The sequence below is a fragment of the Pristiophorus japonicus genome, chromosome 3 (genome assembly GCF_044704955.1).
Source record: "Pristiophorus japonicus isolate sPriJap1 chromosome 3, sPriJap1.hap1, whole genome shotgun sequence".
NCBI lineage: Eukaryota > Metazoa > Chordata > Chondrichthyes > Pristiophoridae > Pristiophorus > Pristiophorus japonicus.
In genome coordinates this window covers 152177779-152204991 of record NC_091979.1, presented here as the reverse complement: position 1 = coordinate 152204991, position 27213 = coordinate 152177779, and the positions used below count along the sequence as shown (strand labels likewise).

Genomic DNA, 27213 nt, shown 5'->3' with positions numbered 1-27213 from the left:
GCTCTGTCAAACAACGATACTATCTTGTTTCCAGTACTTGCCAAGTTCCGATTTTTCAATGATATCTGCTTTAAGCTTTTGTCCGTCGTCATGCATGATTGGGCAATTATATGACCTTGCTCAAATCCAGCGTCTCCGCTGCTAGTAGCTTACGCAGGATCACCTCGTGGTTGATGCCAATTACAAAGAAGTCCCGCAGCATGTCTGCCAACGCAGTTTCAAACTTACACGGTCCACCTAGATGTCGTAGGTCGGCAACGAATTCCAATATATCCTGGCCCTCAGAATGAACGTGCGTATAGAATCGACATCTTGAGATGATGATACTTTCATCTGGTTTGAGATGGTCACGTACCAGAGCACACAATGTTTCATAGTCCTTGTCCGTTGGACTTAAGGACGAGAGGTGATTCTTTGAGTCCATAAATTTTTGGACCGCAAACCGTGAGGAGGACTGCCCGACACCGAACTGCGTCTGCCTCTTTCTCCATTTTGTTGGCCACGAAGTACTGGTTCAAACGAGCTACAAAGTCTGCCCAATCTTCTCCCTCCACGAATCGCTCCAGAATTCCAATTGTGCTCATTTTTACATGTGACCTCGTCGCCAAATGTTGTGTATGCAATAACTCAATCGACTGAATACTGTAAACTCTGAACAGGTACAAACCTGGCTCTACTTTATTAGGGCCCAAAGTGATTAACTTACAAGATGGCTGGCCTTTTATACCTGGGCCGCACACACATGCGCACAGCCCAATGACCTCTGACAGTGGCGCCATCTGGTGGCTAGTAAACCCAAGCATACATACATTCATTCATAGGTGGTCCCTCGAACGAGGATGACTTGTTTCCACGAGAGTTCACAGATGTTTCAATGAAGGACCCGATGTTCCAGTCCTGAACTCCAGTTGAGGGGGTGGAAGATGCCTGTGCGTGGGTTTTTTTTAATGTGTGGTGACCGTTGCACATCAGCCACCACATGGGCTCGACAGAGCCAGGCCTTTATCCAGTGGCAAGGATTAACCAGGATGACTGGAGACCTGCTCTGCTGCACAGACCTAGTGCGCACACATATCGCACTGTGGGCTGCCCCTGAGCCCTCGGCTCTTCTGGGCCTCGTCCCCGCATTCGCCGCACCTCCGCCACGATGTTCCAGGGCCTGGCGTTCCAGCTCTATTTATAGCTCCGACCTGCGGTGGTGTTCTCACACAAGCATACATACATGACATTATCGAATGGTGGAGCAGGCTTGAGGGGCTGTATGGCCTACTCCTGTTCCGATTTCTTATGTTCTTATGTAAGAAGAAGGTTCACCATCTTTTTGTATGAGGCATTAAACCGAGGCCCTCTCAGGTGGACATAAAAGGTGCCACAGCACTATTCAAAGAAAAGAAGGGGCGTTCTCCCGGTGTCCTGGCTAACATATAACCCTCAACTAGCACCTAGAGATGATATTGTAATTTATTTCATTGCTATTTGTGGGAGCTTGCTGTGTACAATTGGATGCCGCGTTTCCGACAACAATAACTACATTTCCTAAGTACTTAATTGGCTGTGTAGCACTTTGGGACGCACCGAGGTCGTGAAAGGCACAATATAAATTCAAGTCCTTTTTGTTCTTTTTCTCAGGACAAATAGGGACTGGCAATAACTGTTGTCTTGCCAGCATCGTCCACATCCTGAAAAATATAGAAAAAAAATCGAATGTACCAGTCCCTTCAATTCCGTTACCCGAGTCACAGGATGTTAAAAACAATTTTGCCTATTATTGATTAATTGCGGAGCTCTGACGTTTTTAGTTTGACATTATGTTTATTATTTTTGAAGACAATGCAAAATACATTACAACGCTCACAGCAACATTTGAACCGGGTCCTGCTCACAATAAATTGTCAGATAGCTGACAGGAACAATCATAAATTAATGTACAACATTTCTTCCGACATTGAGCTTTGAAGCTCTCAGCGATGAACGTGACTGGAAGCCAGGCCGGATTGGAAGGAGCCGAGCTCAGAGCACAGCCGGACCAGCGAGCGCCGGATTTCCGCCGGACTGTTTGAGCGGACGGACCGAGCCAGGCTTGAAGATGTCGGGTTTTAGTCCCGAGCTCATCGATTACTTAGAGGGAAAGATCTCATTCGAGGAATTTGAGCGGCTCCGGGAGGAGAGGAAAGCCAGAGAGCGGGTGAGAGGATGGAGGCTGAAAGAGACGGACCGCCGCCAATGAAGTAGCTTTTAGTCCTTGTAATGTGACGGGCGGAGGGCACAGCAAGGTCCCACAGTGAGATAAATGGCCAGCTTTTGGCTGAGGGATACATTTGGCCACCACACAAGGAGAACTGAAACAAAAGCAGGAAATGCTAGAAACATTCAGCGCCTCAGGCACAATAGTGGAGAGAAATTACATTAACATTTCAGGCATTGCCCGTCCTCAGATCCGCACCAGAAGTACTCCCCGACTCTTTCAGTCGTATTATGGGATCTTTTATGTCCCAGCTGGAGGACCAAAGGGGCCTCAGTTTAAAGTCTCATCGCACCTCCGACAGTTAAACACTCTCTCAGTGCTGCACTGAAGTGTCAGCCTAGATTCTGTGTTTAAATTGCTGGAGTGGGGCTGAACCTACAACTCTGACCCTGTTGCTAGTGAGTTGGGGAGGGAGAGAAGAGGTACCAAAGACAGACAGAGACCCACCCACATGAAACCTCTGTCAGACACCAGACACTCCTGCTCCCTGCACTCATCAGTTGCATACTGTCATCATACATTTCCCCTCATCCACGCCCCTGAGCAGATACACATACACCTGCCTGATACTCCAACCCACAAAGTGGCACACATTGAGTCCGACCAGAAAATAATTATCTTTTGATAAACACACTTGCACATATACTCTTTTTCTTATATGGTACTGGACATGGAAAACCTCCAAACAGGCAGAGGGAGAGACATACCCACACAAACAAAGAGTCTGCAGCTTACCAGATATACACTCACTGTGTGTACCTGCTGGACACATATGCAAAGTAGATTAGCCGGATGCACTCACTCACTTGGTGTACCAAACTTCCTCATGTCACAGGCTTAAAACGGCGTCTATTGATCTAGCTTTCTCTGTCTCCCTGACGCAGGCAGGCATCAAAAGAAAGTTTAGACCAGCTAAATAGAAAAATGGGCCTCTACTGGAGAGATAGTATTTGCCCCATAACTAGGGAATAGAAGAAATTGATGATTCCCACTATGAAAGCAGGATACTGATCATTAATATATACCAGTGGTTGTTTTGAAGCTGTGCTTGTCTCAATTTTCAGTCCGCCTTCTCTAGAGAGAGATGAATGTATGTGTGATGTTTCAGCCTTCTGTATAAGGAGTAAAGGCCCTCTATGTGCAAGTTTTTAATTTATTATTATCGATATATCTGTTCCCTGTAATGTGGAGGGACTTTTCATTTCTGATACCTTCTTCTGTCCTTGGATGAAATTCAGAGCTGGGTAGACAATATAAAGTGTAAAGCATTTAGGAATGGGTGTATAACGTGTTTTATTTGGATTGTATGCATTTAGTGTTGAATCAGAAATATAACAGAATGTGAAGTGATTTGGTAAATTGAAATTTTGTTCCAGATCACCTGAATTGGGTATATTTTCTGTGAGGTAACCTCAGATTGCTGGTGAGAGGCTGCACTGTGAAATTTTTATAGTTTGGGATTGGAAAAGAAATGGGCAATATAATATGCATCAAGTGCAATCTTTAAAAAAAAAATCCTTTCATATATGATTTTTTTATGCCATGAGTATAACGCAACAAGTGCTAAGCTTTTTGGTTTTTTTAGGAAGCCATAGGTGACGGCGTGACTGAAGATGAGGGAGAAATCACTGCTGCGGAAGATCAGGATGGCCCATCCAAAGCCACACATAGCCATGCCAAGCAACAGGCAGATGATTCAGGTACAGTATTAATCAGATTTAGGAAAAGGTTGATTCTTGTCAGTACCACTTTTCAGGCAAACAGTTGTAGAGGCTGGTTACAGTAGATAAACAGAATATAAAAGAAAAAGTTGCATTTATATGGTGCCTTTCACGACCTCAGGACATCTCAAAGCACTTTACAGCCAATGCAGTACTTTTGAAATATAGTCGCTGTTGTAATGTAGGAAACGCAGCAGCCAATTTGTGCACAGCAAGGTCCCACAATTAGCAATGTAATAATGACCAGATAAGCTGCTTCAGTGATGCTGAATGAGGGATAAATATTGGCCAAGACACCAGGGGTAACTCCCCTGCTCTTCTACAAAATAGTGCCGTGGGATCTTTTACGTCCACCTGAGAGGGTTTAATGTCTCATCCGAAAGACGGCATCTCCGGCAGTGCAGCACTGCCTCAGTACTGCACTGTAGTGTCAGCACAGAGGAAACTTAAAAATGTTCTAGCTTATTCAATTAAATGTTAAAATTAGTTTTTTGTAAATTACTAATTGGTAAAGTATTTGGCAAACCAAATAATGCAGATTTAGCAGGTTCTGATGTGATGTGGGTTACATTTGTAATGTTTACATCTGTCTTTATGATGTTTTGCATTTAAAACAACTTGCATTAATATAGTGCCTTTAACACAGAGAAACATCCGAAAGCACTTCACAGAGGCAGAATAAAAAAACAATGGATGCCAAGCCTAAGAAAGAGCTGTTAGGAAGTGTGACCAAAAGGTGGATTTTTAATGAGGGTCTTAAAGGAGAAGGAGAAGGTAAAGTGGTTTAGGAAGGGAATTCTGAAATGTGGGGCTTAGGCAGCTGAAGGTGAGAAGCACAAGCGGCTGGAATGAGAGGAACTGAGAGTTTTTTGGGAAGTGGGCTGGAGGGTTGTTGCAGGGAAACCATGCAGAAAGCAATACTTCTATTTGATGCGACATAATTTTTGGAAGGCCGATAGTGAAAAATGGAGTTGAGCTGGTCCGGAGTCCCAATTTGAGGAATCGCTGTTAAGGGATAATCTCCTTTAAAGACATTTTGACATTGGTAGCCTCTGACATTGATCAATATCCCTGTATTTAAAGCATTAGCCCATTCCCCCAGCAGAACAAAAATGTTCACCTTCTCCAGTATGCTCTCAACCATCTCTCATTGATTGAAACTTCCCTGGGATATTTGTGTTGCTATTTTCAATATACCATTCAGGCCTATCTCTGCCTACTTTACTGCGTATACTTGGGGGAAAAAAAGTTAAAAAAATGTTTTGTGAAGTCAGGTAATATTTTCAACATGAATAGACCTTTTCTGATACAACCTTAGAATTGCTTGACACCTGATACAAGCAACAAGGTCTTGCACTGATCATTCCAAGAGCATGTGCTTGATGTTGAAGTCCAGGAACATGCATCTTGGTTACATTTGTTGGGGCTTCCTTGGGAATTGTAGCAGCTATTACAGATGCTTCTTGACAGAAAGGACTCTTGGGTGAAAAATTGTCTGGGGATTTCATTTGCCATGAACAGGACTTTGGAGCATTTCCATTTCGCAGGAGGTGAGGATCTTTTACTGTGAAGCTTGCAAATGCAGGCCAACATAGATACAGTAGTAGGCTATTCAGCTGCTCGAGCCTGTTCCGCTATTTAATGAGGTCACGGCTGACCTGTATCCTAACTCCATCCACTTGCCCTGGCACCATGTCGCTTAATACTCTTGGCTAGCAAAAATCTATCTAGCTTAGATTTAAAATGATTAATTGAACGAGCATCGACTGCTTTTTGTGGGAGAGAGCGTTCCACACTTCCTTCATGCTTTTAGTGTAAAAATATTCCCTAATTTCTCTCCTTAATGGCCTGGCTCTGATTTTAAGATATATCCCCTTGCCCTATATGCCCCACCAGCGGAAAAGCTTTCTCTAGCTGCCCTATCAACTCCTTTCAAAATCCTAAAAACCTCAATAAGCTCACCCTTTAACCGTCTATATTTCAGGGCATCAGATCACATGCTAAGTAAACCATGTGAAAGGACATCCTTAAAATATTTTTAACATCAACACCTGTCAATGTTGAGTCATATCTTTACATGTTGTATCATTCTCCTGTGCAGTATACTGGGATGTAACTTGCAACTGGAGATAAGAGAAAATTGGTGATTCCTCCTCGTGGGTAGCAGAAGAATTTCGTAACTTTTTTTTCCTTCTGAAATGATATGGGGGAGAACTTTAGATCTACATGTATCTTTTTCCCATATAAATGTGTCCTCTTTAACTTGTTACCCTTTGACTTGTTCAGACATAATGCCATATTTTCAGCTGTCCTTTATCATGGATGCTTTCATGTACATTAAAGTCATAGAATCTTAAAGCACAGAAGGAGGCCATTGGGCCCATTGTGCCTGTACCAGCTCTTTAAAAGAGCTGTCCAATTTCGTCTCATACCCCAGCTTTCTCCCCATAATCCTGTAAATTAGTTCTCTTCCAGTACATGTCCAATTGCCTTTTGAAAGTTCCTGTGAAATCTGATTCTTCCACACATTCAGGTAGTGCGTTCCAGATAATAACTGTTGTGTATGGAGAAAGAGTCAGCCTGAACACTGTCAGCTCAAAGTAAAGTGTGACCGTAGTCTTTTATTGCAGGTCTCCAGAGTGCTTCTCCAACCTGTGAAGCCTCCTTAAATACCTGTGCTCCCAAGGGATCATGGGTTCCTTGGGACTCCAGGGGATGAGCCCTCTGGTGGCTGTACAGAGTAAATACAAGTTTACATATATAACAACACTCCGCCGCCCCATTCCCCCCCCAACCCCAGCCCAAAGTCAATAGTGTAACTATTTACAATGTGAGTCGATCTGGGGCCATTCTTGCCCTGGTTGATCATCTCGGTGTGAAAGCTGGTGTTGTTGAATCATTTGTTGGGCCCTCGCTGGGCTGCTGTGCAGCTGGCCTTGCTGGGTTGCCTGGTGTGTTGGGCCCTGCTGGGCTGCTGTGGATGATGGGTTCTGCTTTGTGGTCAACCGTGGTGCCGGTTGCCACTGGTGTGTATGTTGGGGGATCAAAAAAGATAGGGTCCAAGGTGGGTTGCTCAGGATAGTTTGTGAATCTGAGTTTGATTTGGTCCAAGTGTTTCCGGTGAATGAGTCCATTTGAAAGTTTGACCCAAAAAACCCTGCTCCCCTCTTTGGCCACGACAGTGCCGGGAAGCCACTTGGACCTTGTCCATAATTTAATACAAATACAGGATCATTGATTTCAATCTCGCATGACACATTTGCGCTATCATGGTATCACTTTGTTGAAGCTGCCTGCTCTCTACCTGTTCATGTAGATCAGGGTGAAGTGACGAGAGCCTTGTCTTAAGTGCTCTTTTGATGAACAGTTCAGCAGGTGGGATCCCAGTGAGTGAGTGGGGTCTCGTGCAGTAGCTAAGCAGGACTTGGGATAGGCGAGTCTGCAGTAAGCCTTCACTTACCCTCTTCAAGCCTTGCTTGATGGTTTGCACTGTTCTCTCTGCTTGACCATTGGACGCTGGTTTAAACGGGGCAGATGTGACATGTTTGATCCCCTTGCGGGTCATGAATTCTTTGAACTCAGCACTGGTAAAACATGGCCCGTTGTCGCTCACCAGGACATCGGGTAGGCTGTGTGTGGCAAACATGGCCCGCAGGCTTTCAGTAGTGGCAGCGGATGTGCTAGCCGACATTATCTCACATTCAATCCACTTGGAGTACTCGTCTACAACCACAAGGAACATTTTACCCAAGAACGGGCCTGCATAGTCGACGTGTACCCTAAACCACGGTTTGGAGGGCCAAAACCATAAACTTAGCGGCGCCTCCCTGGATACATTGCTTAACTGCGAGCATGTATTACATCTGTGAACGCAGGACTCTAAATCCGCATCGATACCGGGCCACTACACGGGATCTGGCTATCGCTTTCATCATTACGATGCCTGGGTGGGTACTGTGGAGGTCATTGATGAAGGTGTGTCTGCCCTTCTTGGGGACCACTACTCGATTGCCCCACAGAAGGCAGTCTGCCTGTATAGACATTTCATTTTTGCGCCGCTGGAACGGCTTTATCTCTTCCTGCATTTCTACTGGGACACTGGACCAGCTCCCGTGAAGCACACAGCGTTTGACCAGCGATAATAAGGGGTCCTGGCTTGTCCAGGTTTTGATCTGCTGGGCAGTGACAGGTGATTGTTCACTCTCAAATGCTTCCATAACCATGGCTAGATCTGCGGGCTGCGCCATTTCCACCCCCGTGGTGGGCAATGGCAGCCTACTGAGAGCATCGGAGCAGTTATCGGCGCAGTTTCCTGTGCCTGGCCTGTGGCGGATGGCGTAGTTGGATGTGGACAATGCGAGCGCCCATCTCTGGATGCGGGCCGATGCATTGGTATTTATCCCTTTACTCTCGGAGAACAGGGATATAAGTGGCCTATGGTCAGTTTCCAATTCGAATTTTAGCCCAAACAGGTATTGATGCATTTTCTTTAGACACATGCTAACATCATTTCTCAATCATGCTGTAGGCTCTCTCAGCCCTGGACAGATTCCTGGATGCATAAGCAACCGGTTGCAGTTTCCCAAAATCATTAGCTTGTTACAATACACATGCAACGCCATAGGACGATGCATCACATGCTAGTACCAAACGCTTACATAGATCATACAACGCAAGCAATTTTTTTGAGCATAACAATTTTCTCGCTTTTACAAAGGCATTTTCTTGGCTTTTGCCCCAAACCCATTCGTCCCCTTTTCGTACTAAGACATGCAGTGGTTCCAACAGTGTGCTGAGACCTGGTAAAAAATTACCAAAGTATTTTCAGGAGTCCCAGAAACGACCGCAGCTCCGTCACGTTCTGTGGCCTCGGTGCGTTCTTGATTGCCTCCGTCTTCACGTTGGTAGGCCTGATGCCGTCCGCCACAATCCTCCTCCCCAGGAACTCCACTTCAGGTGCTAGGAAAACGTACTTCGAGCGTTTTAACCTGAGCCCCACACGGTTGAGTCGACTAAGAACCTCCTCCAGGTTCTGCAGATGCTCGACTTATTCCAACCTGTGACCAAGATGTCGTCCTGGAAGACAACGGTGTGCGGGACCGACTTCAGTAAGCTTTCCATGTTTCTCTGGAATATCACCGCCACTGATCGGATCCCAAACGGGCATCTGTTATAAACAAAAAGACCTTTGTGCGTGTTGATGCAGGTGAGGGCCTTCGATGATTCCTCCAGTTCCTGCGTCATGTAGGCTGAAGTCAGATCCAGCTTCGTGAATGTCTTTCCTCCCGCCAGTGTTGCAAAGACGTCGTCGGCCTTTGGTAGTGGGTATTGGTCCTGCAGGGAGAAACGATTGATAGTTACTTTGTAATCGCCACAGATTCAGACGGTGCCGTCTCCCTTGAGGACTGGGACGATAGGACTGGCCCACTCTTTGAACTCGATCGGGGAAATTATGCCCTCTCTTGGCAGCCGGTCTAGCTCGATCTCTACCCTTTCTCTCATCATGTACGGTACTGCTCTCGCTTTGTGATGGATGGGTCGCGCCCCTGGAATTAGGTGGATCTGTGCTTTTGCTCCTTGGAATTTCCCGATGCCTGGTTCGAACAGGGAAGGAAATTTGTTTAAGACCTGGGCACAAGAAGTGTCGTCAGTGGGCGATAGCGCTCGGACGTCGTCCCAGTTCCAGCGTATCTTTCCCAGCCAGCTCCTGCTGAGCAGCGTGGGACCATCGCCCGGTACCAGAGTGGTAGCTTGTGCACCGCTCCATCATAGGAGACCTTTATGGTAGCACTGCCGATTACAGGAATCAGTTCTTTCGTGTAAGTTTTTAGTTTCGTGCGAACTGGAGTTAAGACTGGCCATGAGGCCTTGTTGCACCACAACCTTTCGAAAGTCTTTTTGGCTCATGATGGACTGGATCACACCCGTGTCCAGCTCTATTGATACCAGGAGTCCATTTAGTTCAACATTCAGCATTATCGGGGGACAATTCGTGGTGAATGTGTGCACCCCATGTACCTCTGCCTCCTGGATCTGAGGCTCTGGTTCGTCGTGATCCTCCATGGATCTGTCCTCCTCTGCAACATGGTGGTTTGCAGGTTTAACAGGCTTTGTAGCTCGCCTGCACACTCGTTGGAGGTGTCCCATTGTTCCACAGCCCTTGCAAACATACTCTTTGAATCGGCATGAATGGAAACGATGATCACCCCCGCAGCGCCAACAAGGTGTTAATGGCCTTGCATTCATCACCCTTGATGGTGGACTCTCAGACATCTGCGGACGTGTAGCTGCAGGTGTGTGTGACCTGCCCTGTACGTTACGATTCGAAAACAACATCACTTTGTTCACAGTACTTGTAGCAGCACTTGTGTGCTGAGAGATTTTCTTCGTATTGTCACTGGTGGCAATGAACGCCTGGGCTATCGCTAAGGCCTTACTCAAGGTTGGGGTCTCTACAGTCAAAAGTTTGCGAAGTATGGTTTCGTGGCTAATGCCAAGTACGAAAAATGTTTCTGAGCATGTGCTCCAAATGTCCTTCAAATTCGTAATGTCCTGCAAGGCGTCTTAGCTCGGTGACATAACTTGCCACTTCCTGGCCTTCAGACCTTTTGTAGGTGTAGAACCGGTACCTCGCCATCAGAACGCTTTCCTTCGGGTTCAAATGCTCTCGGACCAGTGTGTACAAATCATCGTCCGATTTCTCCATGGATTTTGCTGGAGTGAGCAGATTCTTCATGAGGCCACACGTTGGTGCCCCACAGACGGTGAGGAGGATTGCCCTTCGTTTGGCAGCGCTCTCTTCCCACATCTAGCTCGTTGGCCATGAAGTATTGGTCGAGTCGATCCACAAACGTTTCCCACTCATCTCCCTCCGAGAATTTCTCCAGGATGCCCAGTGTTCTCTGCATCTTTGGGTTCGCTATCTGTATCTTGTCGCCAGTTGTTGTGTATAGAAACATAGAAACATAGAAACATGGAAATTAGGTGCAGCAGCAGGCCGTTCGGCCCTTCGAGCCTGCACCGCCATTCAATAAGATCATGGCTGATCATTCAACCTCAGTACCCCTTTCCTGCTTTCTCTTCATACCCCTTGATCCCTTTGGCCGTAAGGGCCATATCTAACTCCCTTTTGAATATATCTAATGAACTGGCCTCAACAACTTTCTACGGTAGAGAATTCCACAGGTTAACCACTCTCTGGGTGAAGACGTTTCTCCTCATCTCGGTCCTAAATGGCTTACCCCTTATTCTTAGACTGTGCCCCCTGGTTCTGGAACTCCCCAGCAACCGGAACATTCTTCCTGCCTCTAACCTGTCCAATCCCGTCAGAATTTTATATGTTTCTATGAGTTCCCCTCTCATTCTTCTAAACTCCAGTGGATACAAGCCCAGTTGATCCAGTCTCTCCTCATATGTCAGTCCTGCCATTCCAGGAATCAATCTGGTGAACCTTAGCTGTACTCCCTCAATAGCAAGAACGTCCTTCCTCAGATTAGGGGACCAAAACTAAACACAATATTCCAGGTGTAGCCTCACCAAGGCTCTGAACAGCTGCAGTAAGACCACCCTGCTCCTATACTCATATCCTCTAGCTATGAAGGCCAACGTGCCATTTGCCTTCTTCACCACCTGCTGTACCTGCATGCCAAACTTCAATGACTGATGTACCATGACACCCAGGTCTCGTTACACCTCCCCTTTTCCTAATCTGTCACCATTCAGATAATATTATGTCTTCCTGTTTTTGCCACCAAAGTGGATAACCTCACATTTATCCACATTATACTGCATCTGCCATGCATTTGCCCACTCACCGAACCTGTCCAAGTCACCCTGCAGTCTCTTTGCATCCTCCTCACAGCTCACACTGCCACCCAGCTTAGTGTCATCTGAAAACTTGGCGATATTACATTCAATTCCTTCATCTAAATCATTGATGTATATTGTAAATAGCTGGGGTCCCAGCACTGAGCCCTGCGGCACCCCACTGGTCATCGGCTGCCATTCTGAAAAGGACCCGTTTATTCCGACTCTCTCCTTCCTGTCTGCCAACCAGTTTTCTATCCACGTCAATACATTACCCCCAATACCATGTGCTTCAATTTTGCACACTAATCTCTTGTGTGGGAGCTTGTTAAAAGCCTTTTGAAAATCCAAATACACCACATCCACTCGTTCTCCCTTGTCCACTCTACTAGTTACATCCTCAAAAAATTCTAGAAGATTTGTCAAGCATGATTTCCCTTTCATAAATCCATGTTAACTTTGACCGATCCTGTCACCACTTTCCAAATGCGCTGCTATTTCATCTTTAATAATTGATTCCAACATTTTCCCCACCACTGATGAGAGGCTAACCGGTCTATAATTCCCCGTTTTCTCTCTCCCTCCTTTTTTAAAAAGTGGTGTTACATTAGCTACCCTCCAGTCCATAGGAACTGATCCAGAGTCAATAGAATGTTGGAAAATAATCACCAATGCATCCACTATTTCTAGGGCCACTTCCTTAAGTACTCTGGGATGCAGCCTATCAGGCCCTGGGGATTTATCGGCCTTCAATCCCATCAATTTCCCGAAAACACAACTTCCTGACTAATAAGGATTTCCTTCAGTTCCTTCTTTTCGCTAGACCCTCGAACTCCGAGTATTTCCGAAAGGTTATTCGTGTCTTCCTTAGTGAAGACAGATCCAAAGTATTTGTTCAACTGGTCTGCCATTTCTTTGTTCCCCATTATAAATTCACCTGATTCTGTCTGCAAAGGACCTACTGTTGTGTATCTGTAAAGCATGCACTCCCATGTTCCGCCACCAGGGAGCCCATCGGCTGAAATCCCAAGGGATTCCAGCAGTCTCATCTGTGTTAGGAACACAACAACTGGCGACGAGTACACGAATCCAACGCTAAGATGCAGCAAACTGTGGGCATCCTGGAGAAGTTCTCGGAGGGTGAGGACTAGGAAGCCTATGTCGAACGGTTAGACCAGTACTTTGTAGCCAACGAGCTGGACGGAGAAGGAAGCACTGCAAAAAGAGCGGTCCTCCTCACGATCTGCGGGGCACTGACCTACAGCCTCATGAAGAATCTTCTGGCTCCGGTGAAACCCACAGATAAGTCATGAGGAGCTGTGTACACTGGTTCGGGAGCATCTTAACCCGAGGGAGAGCTTGCTGATGGCGAGGTATCGGTTCTATACGTACCAGCGATCTGAAGGTCAGGAAGTGGCGAGCTACGTCGTTGAGCTAAGGCGACTTGCAGGACAATGTGAGTTTGATGGCTACCTGGAGCAAATGCTCAGAGACTTTTTAATACTGGGCATTGGCCACGGGACCATCCTACGAAAACTTTTGACTGCAGAGACACCGACCCTCAGTAAGGCCATTGCGATAGCACAGGCGTTTATGTCCACCAGTGATAACACCAAACAAATCTCTCAGCACACAAGTGCTAGCAATGTTCATAAATTAACTGGAACTGTGTTTGCGAACAGAAATGTACAGGGCAGAACCCACGAGTCTGCAACTGCCAGCAGGCCTCAGGTGACCCAGATGACTCAGAGTCCGCAACAAAGGATGAATGCAAGGCAATTCACACCTTGTTGGCGTTGTGGAGGCTTTGATTCAGCCTATTTATGCCGCTTCAAAGGGTATGTTTGCAAGAGCTGTGGAACAATGGGGTACCTCCAACGAGCTTGCAGCTCAAAACCTCCTAACCACCATGTGGCAGAGGAAGATCGGTCCATGATGGAACAAAGCAATTTCGAGCTTCAGAGAGAGGAGGCAGATGCTGACGTACACGGAGTGCACACATTTTCGATGAAATGTCCACCTAGAATGTTAAACGTAAAATTGAATGGCTTATCCCTAGACATGGAACTGGACACTGGCGCGAACCAATCCATCATGAGTAAAAAGATGTTTGAAAGACTGTGGTGCATCAAGGCACTCAGGCCAGCCCTGAGCCCCATCCACACGAAACTGAGAACGTACACCAAAGAGCTTATCACTGTCCTGGGCAGCGCCATGGTCAAGGTCACCTACGATGGCACGGTGCACGAACTGCCACTCTGGACTGTCCTGGGCGATGGCCCAACACTGCCTGGAAAGAGCTGGCTGGGCAAAATCCGCTGGAACTGGGATGACATCCAAGCGTTATCACATGTCGATGAGGCCTCATGTGCCCAGGTTCTTAACAAATTTCGTTCCCTTTTTGAGCCAGGCATTGGAAACTTTTCCGGAGCGAAGGTGCGGATCCACTTGGTCCCAGGGGCACGGCCCATTCACCACAAGGCGCGAGCGGTACCTCACATGATGAGGGAGAGAGTTGAAATCGAGCTGGACAGGCTACAATGCGAGGGCATCATCTCCCCAGTGGAATTCAGCGAGTGGGCCAGCCCGATTATTCCAGTACTCAAAAGTGATGGCACGGTCAGGATTTGCGGCGATTATAAAGTAACTATTAGTCGTTTCTCACTACAGGACCAATACTCCCTACCTAAGGCAGACGACCTATTTGTGACGCTGGCAGGAGGCAAGACGTTCACCAAGCTCGACCTAACTTCGGCCTACATGACACAGGAGCTGGAGGAGTCTTCGAAGGGCCTCACCTGCATCAACACGCACAAGTCATTGTTCATCTACAACAGATGCCCGTTTGGAATTCGGTCGGCTGCAGCGATCTTCCAGAGAAACATGGAGAGCTTACTCAAGTCGGTACCACGCACAGTGGTTTTTCAGGATGACATATTGGTCACGGGTTGGGACACCGTCGAGCACCAACAAAACCTGGAGGAGGTCCTCCAGCGACTGGATCGCATAGGGCTGCGGCTGAAGAGGTCGAAATGCAACAGAAATTGAGTTTTTTGGGAGAAAGATTGCGGCGGACGGCATTTGGCCCACAGACGCCAAGACAGAGGCTATCAGGAACGTCACGGAACTGCGGTCATTCCTGGGATTCCTCATTTATTTTGGTAACTTCCTACCGGGGTTACGCACCCTCTTAGAGCCCCTACCTGTGTTATTGCGTAAAGGTGAGAACTGAATATGGGGAAAAAAACCAAGTAATTGCTTTTGAGAAAGCCAGAAACATTTATGCTCCAACAAGCTGCTTGTATTATATAACCCGTGTAAAAGACTCGTGCTAGCATGTGATGCGTCGTCGTACGGAATCGGGTGTGTATTACAACAAGCTCACGTTGCGGGGAAGTTGCAACCTGTCGCCTATGCTTCCAGGAGCTTGTCTCAGGTCGAGAGGGGCCTACAGCATGATTGAGAAAGAGGCATTAGCGTGTGTGTTCGGGGTAAAGAAAATGAATCAGTAACTTTAGCCTCGAATTTGAGCTGGAAACCGATCACAAGCCCCTCATATCCCTGTTTGCTGAAAACAAGGGGATAAATACGAATGCCTCAGCCCACATACAGAGGTGGGCACTTGCGCTATCAGCGTATAACTATAACATCCGCCACAGGGCCATGCACCGAGAACTGTGTGGATGCTCTCAGTCGGCTACCATTGCCCACCACGGGGGTGGAAATGGTGCAGCCTGCAAACTTGTTGATGGTCATGGAAGCGTTTGAAAATTATAAATCACCTGTCACGGCCTGCCAGATTCGGACTTGGACCAGCCAAGATCCTCTGCTGTCCCGAGTAAAAAAAACTGTGTACTGCATGGGAGCTGGGCCAGCATCCCTGTTGAAATGCAAGAGCTAACCAAGCCGTTCCAGCGGCGAAAGGACGAGCTGTCCATTCAGGCAGACTGCCTGTTGTGGGATAACCGTGTAGTGCTACCCAAAAAGGGCAGGGAGACGTTCACTCGGATCTCTACAGCACACACCCGGGTATAGTAATGATGAAAGCGATAGCCAGATCCCATGTGTGGTGGCCCGGTATCGACTCTGACTTAGAGTCCTGTGTACGGCAATGCAGGTTGTGTGCTCAGTTGAGCAACGTGCCCAGAGAGGCACCACTAAGTTTGTGGTCTTGGCGCTCCAGACTATGGTCGAGGATCCATGTCGACTATGCGGGCCCGTTTCTCGGTAAAATGTTCCTGGTGGTGGTGGATGCTTTTTCAAAATGGATTGAATGTGAAATAATGTCGGGAAGCACCGCCACCGCCACCATTGAAAGCCTGAGGGTCATGTTTGCCACCCACGGCCTGCCTGACATACTGGTCAGTGACAATGGGCCGTGTTTCACCAGTGCCGAATTTAAAGAATTCATGACCCGCAATGGAATCAAACATGTCACCTCGGCCCCGTTTAAACCAGCCTCTAATGGGCAGGCAGAGCGGGCAGTACAAACAATCAAACAGAGCCTCAAACGAGTCACAGAAGGCTCACTCCAAACCTGCCTGTCCCGAGTACTGCTCAGCTACCACACGAGACCCCACTCACTCACAGGGGTGCCCCCGGCTGAGTTACTCATGAAAAAGACACTTAAAACCAGACTCTCGCTGGTTCACCCCAACCTGCATGATCAGGTAGAGAGCAGGCGGCAGCAACAAAATGTAAATGATGGTCGCGCCACTGTGTCAAGGGATATTGATCTGAATGACCCTGTGTATGTGCTAAACTATGGAGATGGTCCCAAGTGGATCGCGGGCACGGTGATAGCTAAAGAAGGGAGTAGGGTGTTTGTAGTCAAACTAGACAATGGACAAATTTGCAGAAAGCACCTGGACCAAACGAGGCTGCGGTTCATAGACTGTCCTGAACAACCCACAGCAGACACCACCTTTTCCGAGCCCACAACACACACCCAAAGGATCAACGACACCACGCCGGACCAGGACATCGAACCCATCACGCCCAACAGCCCAGCAAGGCCAGGCTCACCCAGCAGCCCTGCAGGGCCAACAACACGCCAGCCCAGCGAGGGCACAGCCAACACACCAGAACAGACATTTGTACTGAGGCGGTCCACCAGGGAAAGAAAGGCTCCCGACCGCCTCACTTTGTAAATAGTTTTCACTTTGACTTTGGGTGGGAGTGATGTTGTGTATCTGTAAAGCATGCACTCCCATGTTCCGCCAGCAGGGAGCGCATCCCCTGAAGTCCCAAGGTATCCCAGCATCCCTTGGGAGCACGGTGTATAAGCCAGCCCCTAAGGCCTGTTACTCACTCTGGAGTGTCTTAATAAAGACTGAGATCACTGTTACTTTAACCTCCCTGTGTGCAGTCTCATCTTTTTAGGAACACACCACCTACGTTGGTCTTCACTAATCTTTTTCCCTTCACATATCAATAGAAGCTTTTGTAGTCAGTTTTTATGTTCCCTGCAAGCTTCCTCTCATACTTTATTTTCCCTCTCCTAATTAGACCCTTTGTCCTCCTCTGCTGAATTCTAAATTCCTCCCAGTCCTCAGGTTTGCTGCTTTTTTTCGCCAATTTATATGCCTCTTGGATTTAACACTATCCCTAATTTCCCTTGTTAGCCACGGTTGAGCCACCTTCCCCTTTTTATTTTTACTCCAGACAGGGATGTACAATTGTTGTCTGGAGCAAGAGTCAGACTGAACACTGAGCTCAAAGTAAAGTGTGACCGTAATCTTTTATTGCAGGTCTCCAGAGTGCCTCACCAACCTGTGAAGCCTCCTTAAATACCTGTGCTCCCAAGGGATCATGGGATCCCTTGGGACTCCAGGGGATGAGCTCTCTGGTGGCTGTACAGAGTAAATACCAGTCTACATATATAACAATAACAACCCTCTGTGAAATTTCTCCTAATTTTCCCTCTAGTTCTTTGGCCAATTATTTTAAATCTATGACCTCTGGTTATCAGCCCACATGCCAGAGGAAACAGTTGCTCTATCAAAACCTCTCATAATTTTGAATACCTCCATTAGGTCTCCCCTTAACCTTCTCTGTTCTAAGAAGAACAGTCCCAGCTTATCCAATCTCTCCGCATAACTGAAATCCCTCATCCTTGGTAACATCCAAATAAACCTCCTTTGTACCCTCTTCAAGGCCTTGACATCCTTCCTAAAGTGTAGTGCCTAGAATCTTACCCTGTCATCTTCAAGGATTTGGGTGAGTTTCAGAGCATTTCCATATGGTAAGTTGTTGTAGGCATCTGCAATCATGGGGGAACATACTGCAACATTAAAATCCAGTTGCTCCCAGGAAGCAATATATGTTGGTCAGTTTGGCCAAGTATATGATTCAGTGTGAATGCAGGTTCCCCATAAAAATTCTTGCCATCTCAGCTCAGCTGGAGGCAAGGTCTACATACACTTTCCTCCACGGAGGGAGGAAACCAGTAAAAGGAGGTGCAGTCACTCAACAACTCTTGCACACTGACTACCATCTGGTTGGAGAGCGCGACTGTCAGAAGTTGAGGAGCAGATCACTTGAGAGAGCATTGCTGGTGAATGGTGCATGCCATGAAAATCAGTGCAGGAAGAAGAAATAATGTCATCAGAGAGTTCTTGCTCTCCTGCTTCAGCTTGGACAGAGGACCTGATCTCTATCTGCTGTGCCAGTCAGCCTTTTTTGGCACTTACATAAGAACATAAGAATTAGGAACAGGAATAGGCCATTTAGCCCCTCGCGCCTGCTCCGCCATTCAACAAGATTATGGCTTATCTAGCCGTGGACTCAGCTCCACTTACCCGCCCGCTCCCCATAACCCTTAATTCCCTTATTGGTTAAAAATCTATCTATCTGTGACTTGAATACATTCAATGAGCTAGCCTCAACTGCTTCCTTGGGCAGAGAATTCCACAGATTCACAACCCTCTGGGAGAAGAAATTCCTTCTCAATTCGGTTTTAAATTGGCTCCCCCGTATTTTGAGGCTGTTGTGCCCCCTAGTTCTAGTCTCTCCGACCAGTGGAAACAACCTCTCTGCCTCTATCTTGTCTATCCCTTTCATTATTTTAAATGTTTCTATAAGATCACCCCTCATCCTTCTGAACTCCAACGAGTAAAGACCCAGTCTACTCAATCTATCATCATAAGGTAATCCCCTCATCTCTGGAATCAGCCTAGTGAATTGTCTCTGTACCCCCTCCAAAGCTCGTATACTGCTGCTGCATCATTGCCCAAATGCTCACCGTTGGAGTCTGTTTGTTCTTCAGCATGTTGGTAAAGTTTTGAGATTGAACGAAAGTAGTTTAAACAGGTTTTAATACTCACAGCTCTTAAAGGCAATTCGAGCCCCTCAGTTACGATGCCCCAGTTCCCACTGAAAACTTCCTTTCAGTATAGAGACATCTGGCACATTGTTTTTTTGTTGTTGAATGTATTTATTCCCCTATGAGCCTGGGAGTGCAAACATTGCAGGCTGTTTTACCAGAGAAATAAAGGTCCAGACAATTAATAGCAGAACCCTAAATTACTAATAGGAATAGGAAGTCCTAATTACATATAGCACATTTGTGTCAAATATATATAATTTACGCAGTCTTGTTAAATGGACTTTGCTTGCGGTCTGTTAGAGCGAAGTGGTTTTTAAACATTTGATCGTAACTAATGGTTTTAAAATAATACATAAGACAAAAAATGAAGGAAATAACTTGCATTTATAGAGCACCTTTCACATCCTCAGGACATTCAACAGCACTTCACAGTCTATGAATTACTGTGAAGTGTAGTTACTGTTGTTATGAAGTGTCAACCTGGTGGAGAAAGTTATCCTGGATCAATTTCTACAGTTCCTCTGTCTTGGATTGGCTGCAAGGAAGGTGTCAGAAATGTCATTTTAGTAAATTGGGATAGTATTAGCACTGTAAAATGGTAGATGATTTTATGATACCTGAATAACTCTGGCCTAAAGGGAAATGGAAATAAGTGAAGAAGCTGCATTTCCTAGGTGTGTAAAAGGCTAAAAGTCTGATGTGTGTTGTAAAATACACTGAGTGATGAATTGTTAACTGTCCTGCTTTTATTTTAAATCAAGTTATGAATGTTCAACTTTTTAAAAGCAAACATGGATACAAAATAAAAAATTGTTTATTTTGCAGAGGAAACCTCTGATGGTGTGAGCAAGTCTGTTCAGCGAGTTTTCGCTTCAATGTTTGGTGATCGTGTAAGTGATGACGATGAGGAGGAACAGGAACAAAGTGAACAACTTGATGCTGGAGAGGTTTTTGCCTTGGAAATGGAGCTACACCGAGAACATAAGAAAATGCAAAGGGTGAGCAGCAATGTTGCCTTCAAGTTTTTATGGATGTGTCACCCTTTTAATCGTCTGCGCGTCCCATTCAAATTCCCATGCATGTGCGGTTTTTCCTATTGTAAAGCTGGCAAACGGCCTGTGCGGGAGCTCCAGACAGCTGCCACATAAGCCACAAGAGCAAAACCTAAGCATTTTAACACTGAGGTGAGATCAATGTGTATATTTACAGTTCTGTGTGTGTGTTTGTGGCCCGTAACTTTGCACATGGGAAGTGACGAGCAAGTGCAGTATTCAGGTCAAGTGGGATAAGGGAGGGGAGGAGGGGAGAGGAAGGAAAGGGAAGGGAAGGGAAGAGAGGGGGGACAGAGGAAAATGAAACTGGAGGGGAATAGGGATGGGGGAGAAGGGGTGATGGAGAGACGGAGTAGAGGAGAGGGACGGAGTTGGAGAGGGAGATATAGAATCACAGAATTTTACGGCACAGGAGGAGGCCATTTGGCCTTCTGGTGAAGAGAGAGAGGAGATGGATGGTCAGGAAACGTCTTTAGTGGGGACCAGGAAAGGTACAATTTGGTTGTAATGTGCAAAATGCTGCCCTGTTGTGTAGGGGGAGCACTTGGGAAGGTGGAGAAATGTCTGCTTTTGATGCAGAGAACGATGCTCAGTGGGTGGGAGCATCCACAAAATGATGCTCAGGTAGAGATCAATGGACCATAATGTGGGGGGTGGAGGGGGGGGGTGGCTCATCTACACACAAAATGTAGCTGAAAATAAGAGTCCCCTCCAAATAAATACTGGAAATTGGGGTTGTCTATCCTCAAATGTTCGACTGCAGGGTGATTGGGTATGCAGGCCAAGTTTGGGGTTCCCATCTATGGATTGCTGAAGTGGGCCGGGCCAGGCTGATGGGGCAGAGTTCAGGAACACTGTTGCCCCGAGAGGCGGAAAAGCCATCAGAAGAGTGTGCTCCGGCTATCGTACAGTGGTTTAGGTGGGGTGTCAGTCACAGCATCAGGAGATCCAGAAAAAAAGGAATCTTATACTTGCTTTGTATCTCTCTGCTCTCAACTACACTATGATAGAGATCAATAAAAGCAGCATAATTAAGCAAGAACTGGAAATGGCTAGTGACAGTACCAAGTTCAATCTCTGATCTATGCTGCGCTAGCTAATTTTAGCTAGAGAATTGGCCTGGACTGGAGTTCATTGAAGAATAAAAATATCATCTCGGATTCTCGCTCCTAATTGTCTTCCAGTAGCCTCTGCTGGATGTGTCTGTGTGAATGTGTTGGGCAAAGATAAGATCTGGCTCAGTTGTGACAACTCCCACAGCTAGCTATCCTGCTGATGCCATTAACCAGACCGTGGCATGAATCACCGCCATCAAAACAGATGGGGCACAGGAAGAAAGGGGGTTGGGGAAGGTGGAGAAAGAGGGTAGCCTATGTATGGAGCAACTCAGCGGGGTCAATTGTCTCTCACAAATCAGATGTTATTGCTCATTTATATTGGAAGAATAGGCTTATTGACAGAGTTAGCTGTGAATCTTTACTATGGATTTTACAAAAGCAAATAAATGATCCAAGCTCCTTTCAGCAGAAGCTTTGTACTTATACTTGTTAATAGAAAGACTAGCTGCAGTAAATTGTTTATTGCTGTATTTCGGTCATATAAAATCACAAACATAAAGTGCATATTTTTCATAGAAGTTACTTCAGCATCACTTCCCCCTTCCCACCCCTGCCCAGATCATGTACCAATGCGAGTCATTGCACTGGAACAAGCTTAATCTATGTATTTCGCACCTCTGTTGTCAGGAGCATATTGTTCTCTTGTGCACAGAGAAGTTATTATTCTTCATTGTGGACAACCTCTGACTTCAGTCAACTTGACATACCACTGGTAATCGGTAAGTGCAGAAGTCCGTAGGTGTGAAGATAAGCAAGGACAACTGCGAAATGCTGAGGCAGCTCATTGGGCTGGAATTTGGGAAGGCTATTGGGCTGGAGCAGCGGAGCCATTGGAAGAGGTTTGACAGAGGCTTAGGTTGGGTGTCTGGCTCGGGGCATCTGTCAGCTTACAGTGTAACAAAGACAACAACACTGTTGGGACAAAGTTCTTGAGGATTGTTGAACCGAGATTGGTTCCAGGGCCCAGGATTACAAAATATTAGAAAGTAATTACAGCACAGAAACAGGTCATTCGGCCCAACAGGTCCATACTGGTCAGTGTTTATGCTCAACACGAGCCTCCTCCCACCCCTCTTCATCTAACTCCATCAACATATTCTTTTCTCCCTTGAATACATCTATGCTATTCGGCTCAACTACTCCATGTGGCAGTGAGTTCCATATTCTAACCACTCTGGTTAAAGGAGTAGCTTGTGAATTTCCTATTGGATTTATTAGTGACTATCTTATAATTATGGATCCTAGTTCTGGTCTCATCCGCAAGTGGAAACATCTTATCTATGTCTACCCTATCAAACCCTTGCATAATCTTAAACACTTCTATCAAGTTATCCCTCAGTCTTCTCTTTTCGAGAGAAAAGAGCCCCAGCTCTTTCAATCTTTCCTGATAGGTATAACCTCTCAGTTCTGGCATCATCCTTGTAAATCTTTTTTGTACCTCTCCAGTGCCTCTATATTTTTATAATACGGAGACCAGAACTGGTCACAGTATTCTAATGGTGGTCTAACCAAGGCTCTATACAAGTTCAGCATAACTTCTCTGCTTTTCAACTCTCACTCTGGGAAATAATCCATTGTTTGATTTTTTTGTGGCCTTATTAACCTGTGTCACTACTTTTAGTGATTTGTGTATCTGTACCCCCAGACCGCTCTACTCTCAAACCCCATTTTAGATACTTATTTTCCAAGGAGTATGTGGCCTCCTTATTCTTCCGACCAAAATGTATTACCTTGCACTTATCTATATTGAAGTTCATTTGTCAATTACACACCCATTCTTTGAGGATCACAAGGGCCTTCGGGGAAAATGGCAGGGCTTTTGGGGTTGCCAGGGTGTCATTAGGCGAGGTTCACAAATTATTTTTGTAGGCAGGATGGACAGCAGGGCCTGGACAAAGCGAAGAACACTCATTCAACCTTTACTAAGATGTCCACTGTGCTCTAGAAAATGCATCGCTACAATGCCACGTTGCAGTGATTATTCAGAATTACAGTGAAAGTTCAAATAAGCGATAAACAGTAGTTTATGAACAGTCATATAACATTAAGGGGCGTCCCACATAAGTTAGTGGTCCAAAACATGACAGTCACAGTACCACCTCCATATATCTGTTTATTTCACTTCATTGCATTTTCTTTCTCACAAATGACAGCAAGGACATTTGGTGCATTTGATACATGATCACTTTGTCCCTTGAGAAATAATTATGATGTCATTGCTGTAAGTTCATTGATTGATGATCAAAATTTGGTTCTTGAAAAATGACCATATGTTTATATGGAACATCACTCATAGCCTGCACTCGCTGCAAGCATTGAGGGGTTGAGATGATTTAACGTATACAGCAATGCTTGAATAGCTTTTCAACAATATCCCAATTCTGAAATAAGTTCATGTGTTTTGACAAGAAAATAATGTGATATTGCACAATCTAATTTGCCAAGGATTAGGATATGATTTATTTAATTGAATGTCACAAGAATATTGATATTATATGTATTTCCTTTTTTAAGATTTAAAATTAACTGGGACGTGGAACACAATGATAGTTCGTGTCTACACTAAGTGCTAATGAACACACTGATAGCTCGTGTCTATACAAAGTGCTAATGGGTATAGAAATGTAAACTGTACTATATGTATTATTCGCAACAATAGATACTATGGTATGATTTGAGACTTTAGTCTTAAGTTTTGGAATTTATAAACCTTTGACGTTATCTGGAATTTTTAATTGAATTATTGCTTCGGAATCTCTCCCAGATATCCATTGCTCTTTAAAACCGATAAAATTAAGAAACCTTTCAGTGTCATATCAAGCTTTATATATTTTATTGTATGCCAGATTATTTATGGGTAAATTATTAATATGATGAGGCCAGTTCTGGACTATAGTCTGTAGTTTTGATCACTCTATCTCAAACAGGATGTTGGTGCATTGGAAAGGGTTTGCAGAAGTGACCAGGATGATTCCAGACCTTTATAAGTTATGAAGAAATGTTCAAGTGACTAACTTACTTTTTCTGGCGAATAGAAGGTTTAGAAAAAGCATGTACAGGTTTGAAAATATTGAAAGATATGGATATGCTTGAAGTAAACAGTTGTTTAACTTGAGCAATTATGATGGGACAAGTAGACACAATTACAAAGTTTACAAGCCTTAAGAAAAGATCATGATTGGAAAAAAAAATTCCCTACAAGATAGTGAAAATGTGGAATTGTTTCCCAGAGAAGACAATTGATTTGGAGTCAATTGAGACCATTAAATGGGAGTTGAGAAGGAACCGAGAGAGTTACAGACATATTAATAGCACTGTTTGACTTTTTTTTTCTCGGGAGGTAGGCAAAGGCACCTGATTTTGCTTAAAGTAGGGGTGGTGATTGGTGGAGGGGTGTCTATGCTTGAAGTCCATGATATAGGATAACGATGGAGTGAGCTTGATGCCAAATGGCCTATTTGCACTCTGGACGTCATTAACGTTCAAACACTCAACATGTGGAAAATAGGTATATATATATATATATATAGCATGAAAAATTGGGATTTTAACTTTCATCTTTTCTCCCTCACCCCCTAAATCTTTTTAGGAGAGGCGCCCTCGGAGTAAACTCCCAAAAGCTTTAAGAGGTCTCATGGGAGAAGCTAATATCAGGTTTGCGCGAGGTGACCGTGAAGAAGCTGTGATGATGTGTATGGAAATCATTAGACAAGGTACAAGTGTGCTTCATTTATGTACTATTTGAAAGTCAAACCTTAGTCTGCAAAGTTTTTGATCTTTAAACTCATTGAAGTTGCTGAAAGGTATACCCAAGTGTGAATTCAGAATGTTGTCATTAAGTAATGAAATTGCTGGAATTAATTGAGAGGTTTTCCACAACTGTTCTTGGTTCATTCTCCACCAATGTCCAGCTAGGTGGGACTGCACTCGCATGGTTTCATTCTTATCTATCTAATCGTAGCCAAAAAATCTCCTGCAATGGCTTCTCTTCCCACTCCCACATCGTTACCTCTGGTGTCCCGCAGGATCTGTCCTTGGCCCCCTCTTATTTCTCATCTATATGCTGCCCCTTGGCGATATCATCCGAAAACACGGAGCCATTTTCCACATGTACGCTGACAACACCCAGCTCTACCTCTCCACCATTTATCTTGACCCTTGTTTGTTATCTAATTTGTCAGATTGCTTGTCCAACATCCAGTATGGATGAGCAGATATTTTCTCCAATTAAATATTGGGAAGACCGAATCCATTCTCTTTGGTCCTCGCCACAAACTGTGTTCCCTAACCACTGACTCCATCCCTCTCCCTAGCATGAATCTGAGGGTAAACAAGACTGTTCGCAACCTAGGTGTCATATTTGACCCCGAAATGAGTTTCCAGCCACATATCTGTGGCATAACTAAAACCACCTTTTTCCACCTCCGTAACATTAACCACCTCCGCCTCTGCCTCAGCTCTTCTGCTGCTGAAGCCCTCATTCATGCCCTTGTTCCTTTAACTTAACTACTCCAACTCACTCCTGGCCTGCCTCCCACATTCCACACTACATAAACTTGAGGTCATCCAAAACTCTGCAGCCCATGTACTAACCCGCAAAAAGCCAAGATCACCCATCACTCCTGTGCTTTCTGACCTACATTGGCTCCCAGTTAAACACCGCCTCGATTTCAAAATTCTCATCCTTGTTTACAAATCACTCAAAGGCCTTCACCCTCCCTATCTCTCATCTTTTTCAGCCTCACAACCCCACAAGATGTCTGCGCTCCTCAAATTCTGGCTCTTGAACATCCCTCATTATAACTGCTCAACCATCGGTGAACGTGCCTTCAGCTGCCTGGGCCCTAAGCTCTGGACTGCCCTCCCAAAACCTCTATGCCTCTCTACACCTCTTTCCTCCTTTAAGACGTTCCTTAAAACCTACCCCTCTAAACAAGCTTTTGGTCATCTGGCTTAATTTTTTCTTTTTTGGCTCAGTGTTTTTTATCTGTTTTGTCTTGCAACACCGTTGTGAAGCACCTTGGGACGTTATTAAAGTTATTATTTTATATTCTCCAGAATCCATTCAGTTTACTTGTTTTATCCAAATTTTTGTCCTATAATCTCTGGACCGATTTTATAATTCATAGACAACACAAATACAGATACTTTGCCATATTAAATTGCGTAGTCATACTGTGCCTAAGAATTGATGTACAGATCTATATTGAGACCTAAGTGCATGTTACATGTTACATGGCTGATCTGATCATGGACTCAGCTCCACTTCCCTGCCTGCTCCCAATAACGCTTTACTCCCTTATCGCTCAAAAATCTGTCTATCTCCACCTTAAATATATTCAATGACCCAGCCTTCACAGCTCTCTGAGGCAGAGAATTTCATAGATTTACAACCCTCTGAGAGAAGAAATTTCTCCTCATCTCAGTTTTAAAAGGGCGGCCCCTTATTCTAAGACCATGTTCCCTAGTTTTAGTTTCCCCGATGAGTGGAAATATCCTCTCTGCATCCACCTTGTTGAGCCCCCTCATTATCTTATAAGTTTCAATAAGATCACCTCTCATTCTTCTGAACTCCAATGTCTATAGGCCCAACCTACTCAACCTATCCTCATAAGTCAACCCCTTCATCCCCGGAATCAACCTAGTGAGCCTTCTCTGAACAGCCTCCAATGCAAGTATATCCTTCCTTAAATACGGAGACCAAAACTGTCGCAGTACTCCAGGTATGGCCTCACCAATATCCTGTAGCGTTGTAGCAGGACTTCTCTGCTTTTATACTCTATCATACTTGCAATAAAGGCCAACATTCCATTTGCCTTCCTGATTACTTGCTGTACCTGCATATTAACTGTTTGTGTTTCATGCACAAGGACCCCCAGGTCTCTCTGTACTGCAACACTTTGTAATTTTTCTACATTTAAATTATAATTAGCCTTTCTACTAA

General features: G+C 45.3%; 1 protein-coding gene across 2 annotated transcripts in view; it reads left to right on the top strand.

Moving 5' to 3' along the window:
• Positions 1 to 2066: 2066 nt before the first annotated feature.
• The window catches only part of gtf3c3 (general transcription factor IIIC, polypeptide 3), a 135826-nt gene continuing 110679 nt past the window's right edge, over positions 2067 to 27213 (top strand). For both annotated transcript variants that reach the window (XM_070875905.1, XM_070875906.1), the window contains exons 1-4: positions 2067 to 2185; positions 3831 to 3945; positions 19925 to 20097; positions 24859 to 24982. In XM_070875905.1, the coding sequence (XP_070732006.1) occupies positions 2087 to 2185; positions 3831 to 3945; positions 19925 to 20097; positions 24859 to 24982 (511 nt within the window). In that variant the 5' untranslated portion in view covers positions 2067 to 2086. The remainder of the gene's footprint in view (positions 2186 to 3830; positions 3946 to 19924; positions 20098 to 24858; positions 24983 to 27213) is intronic.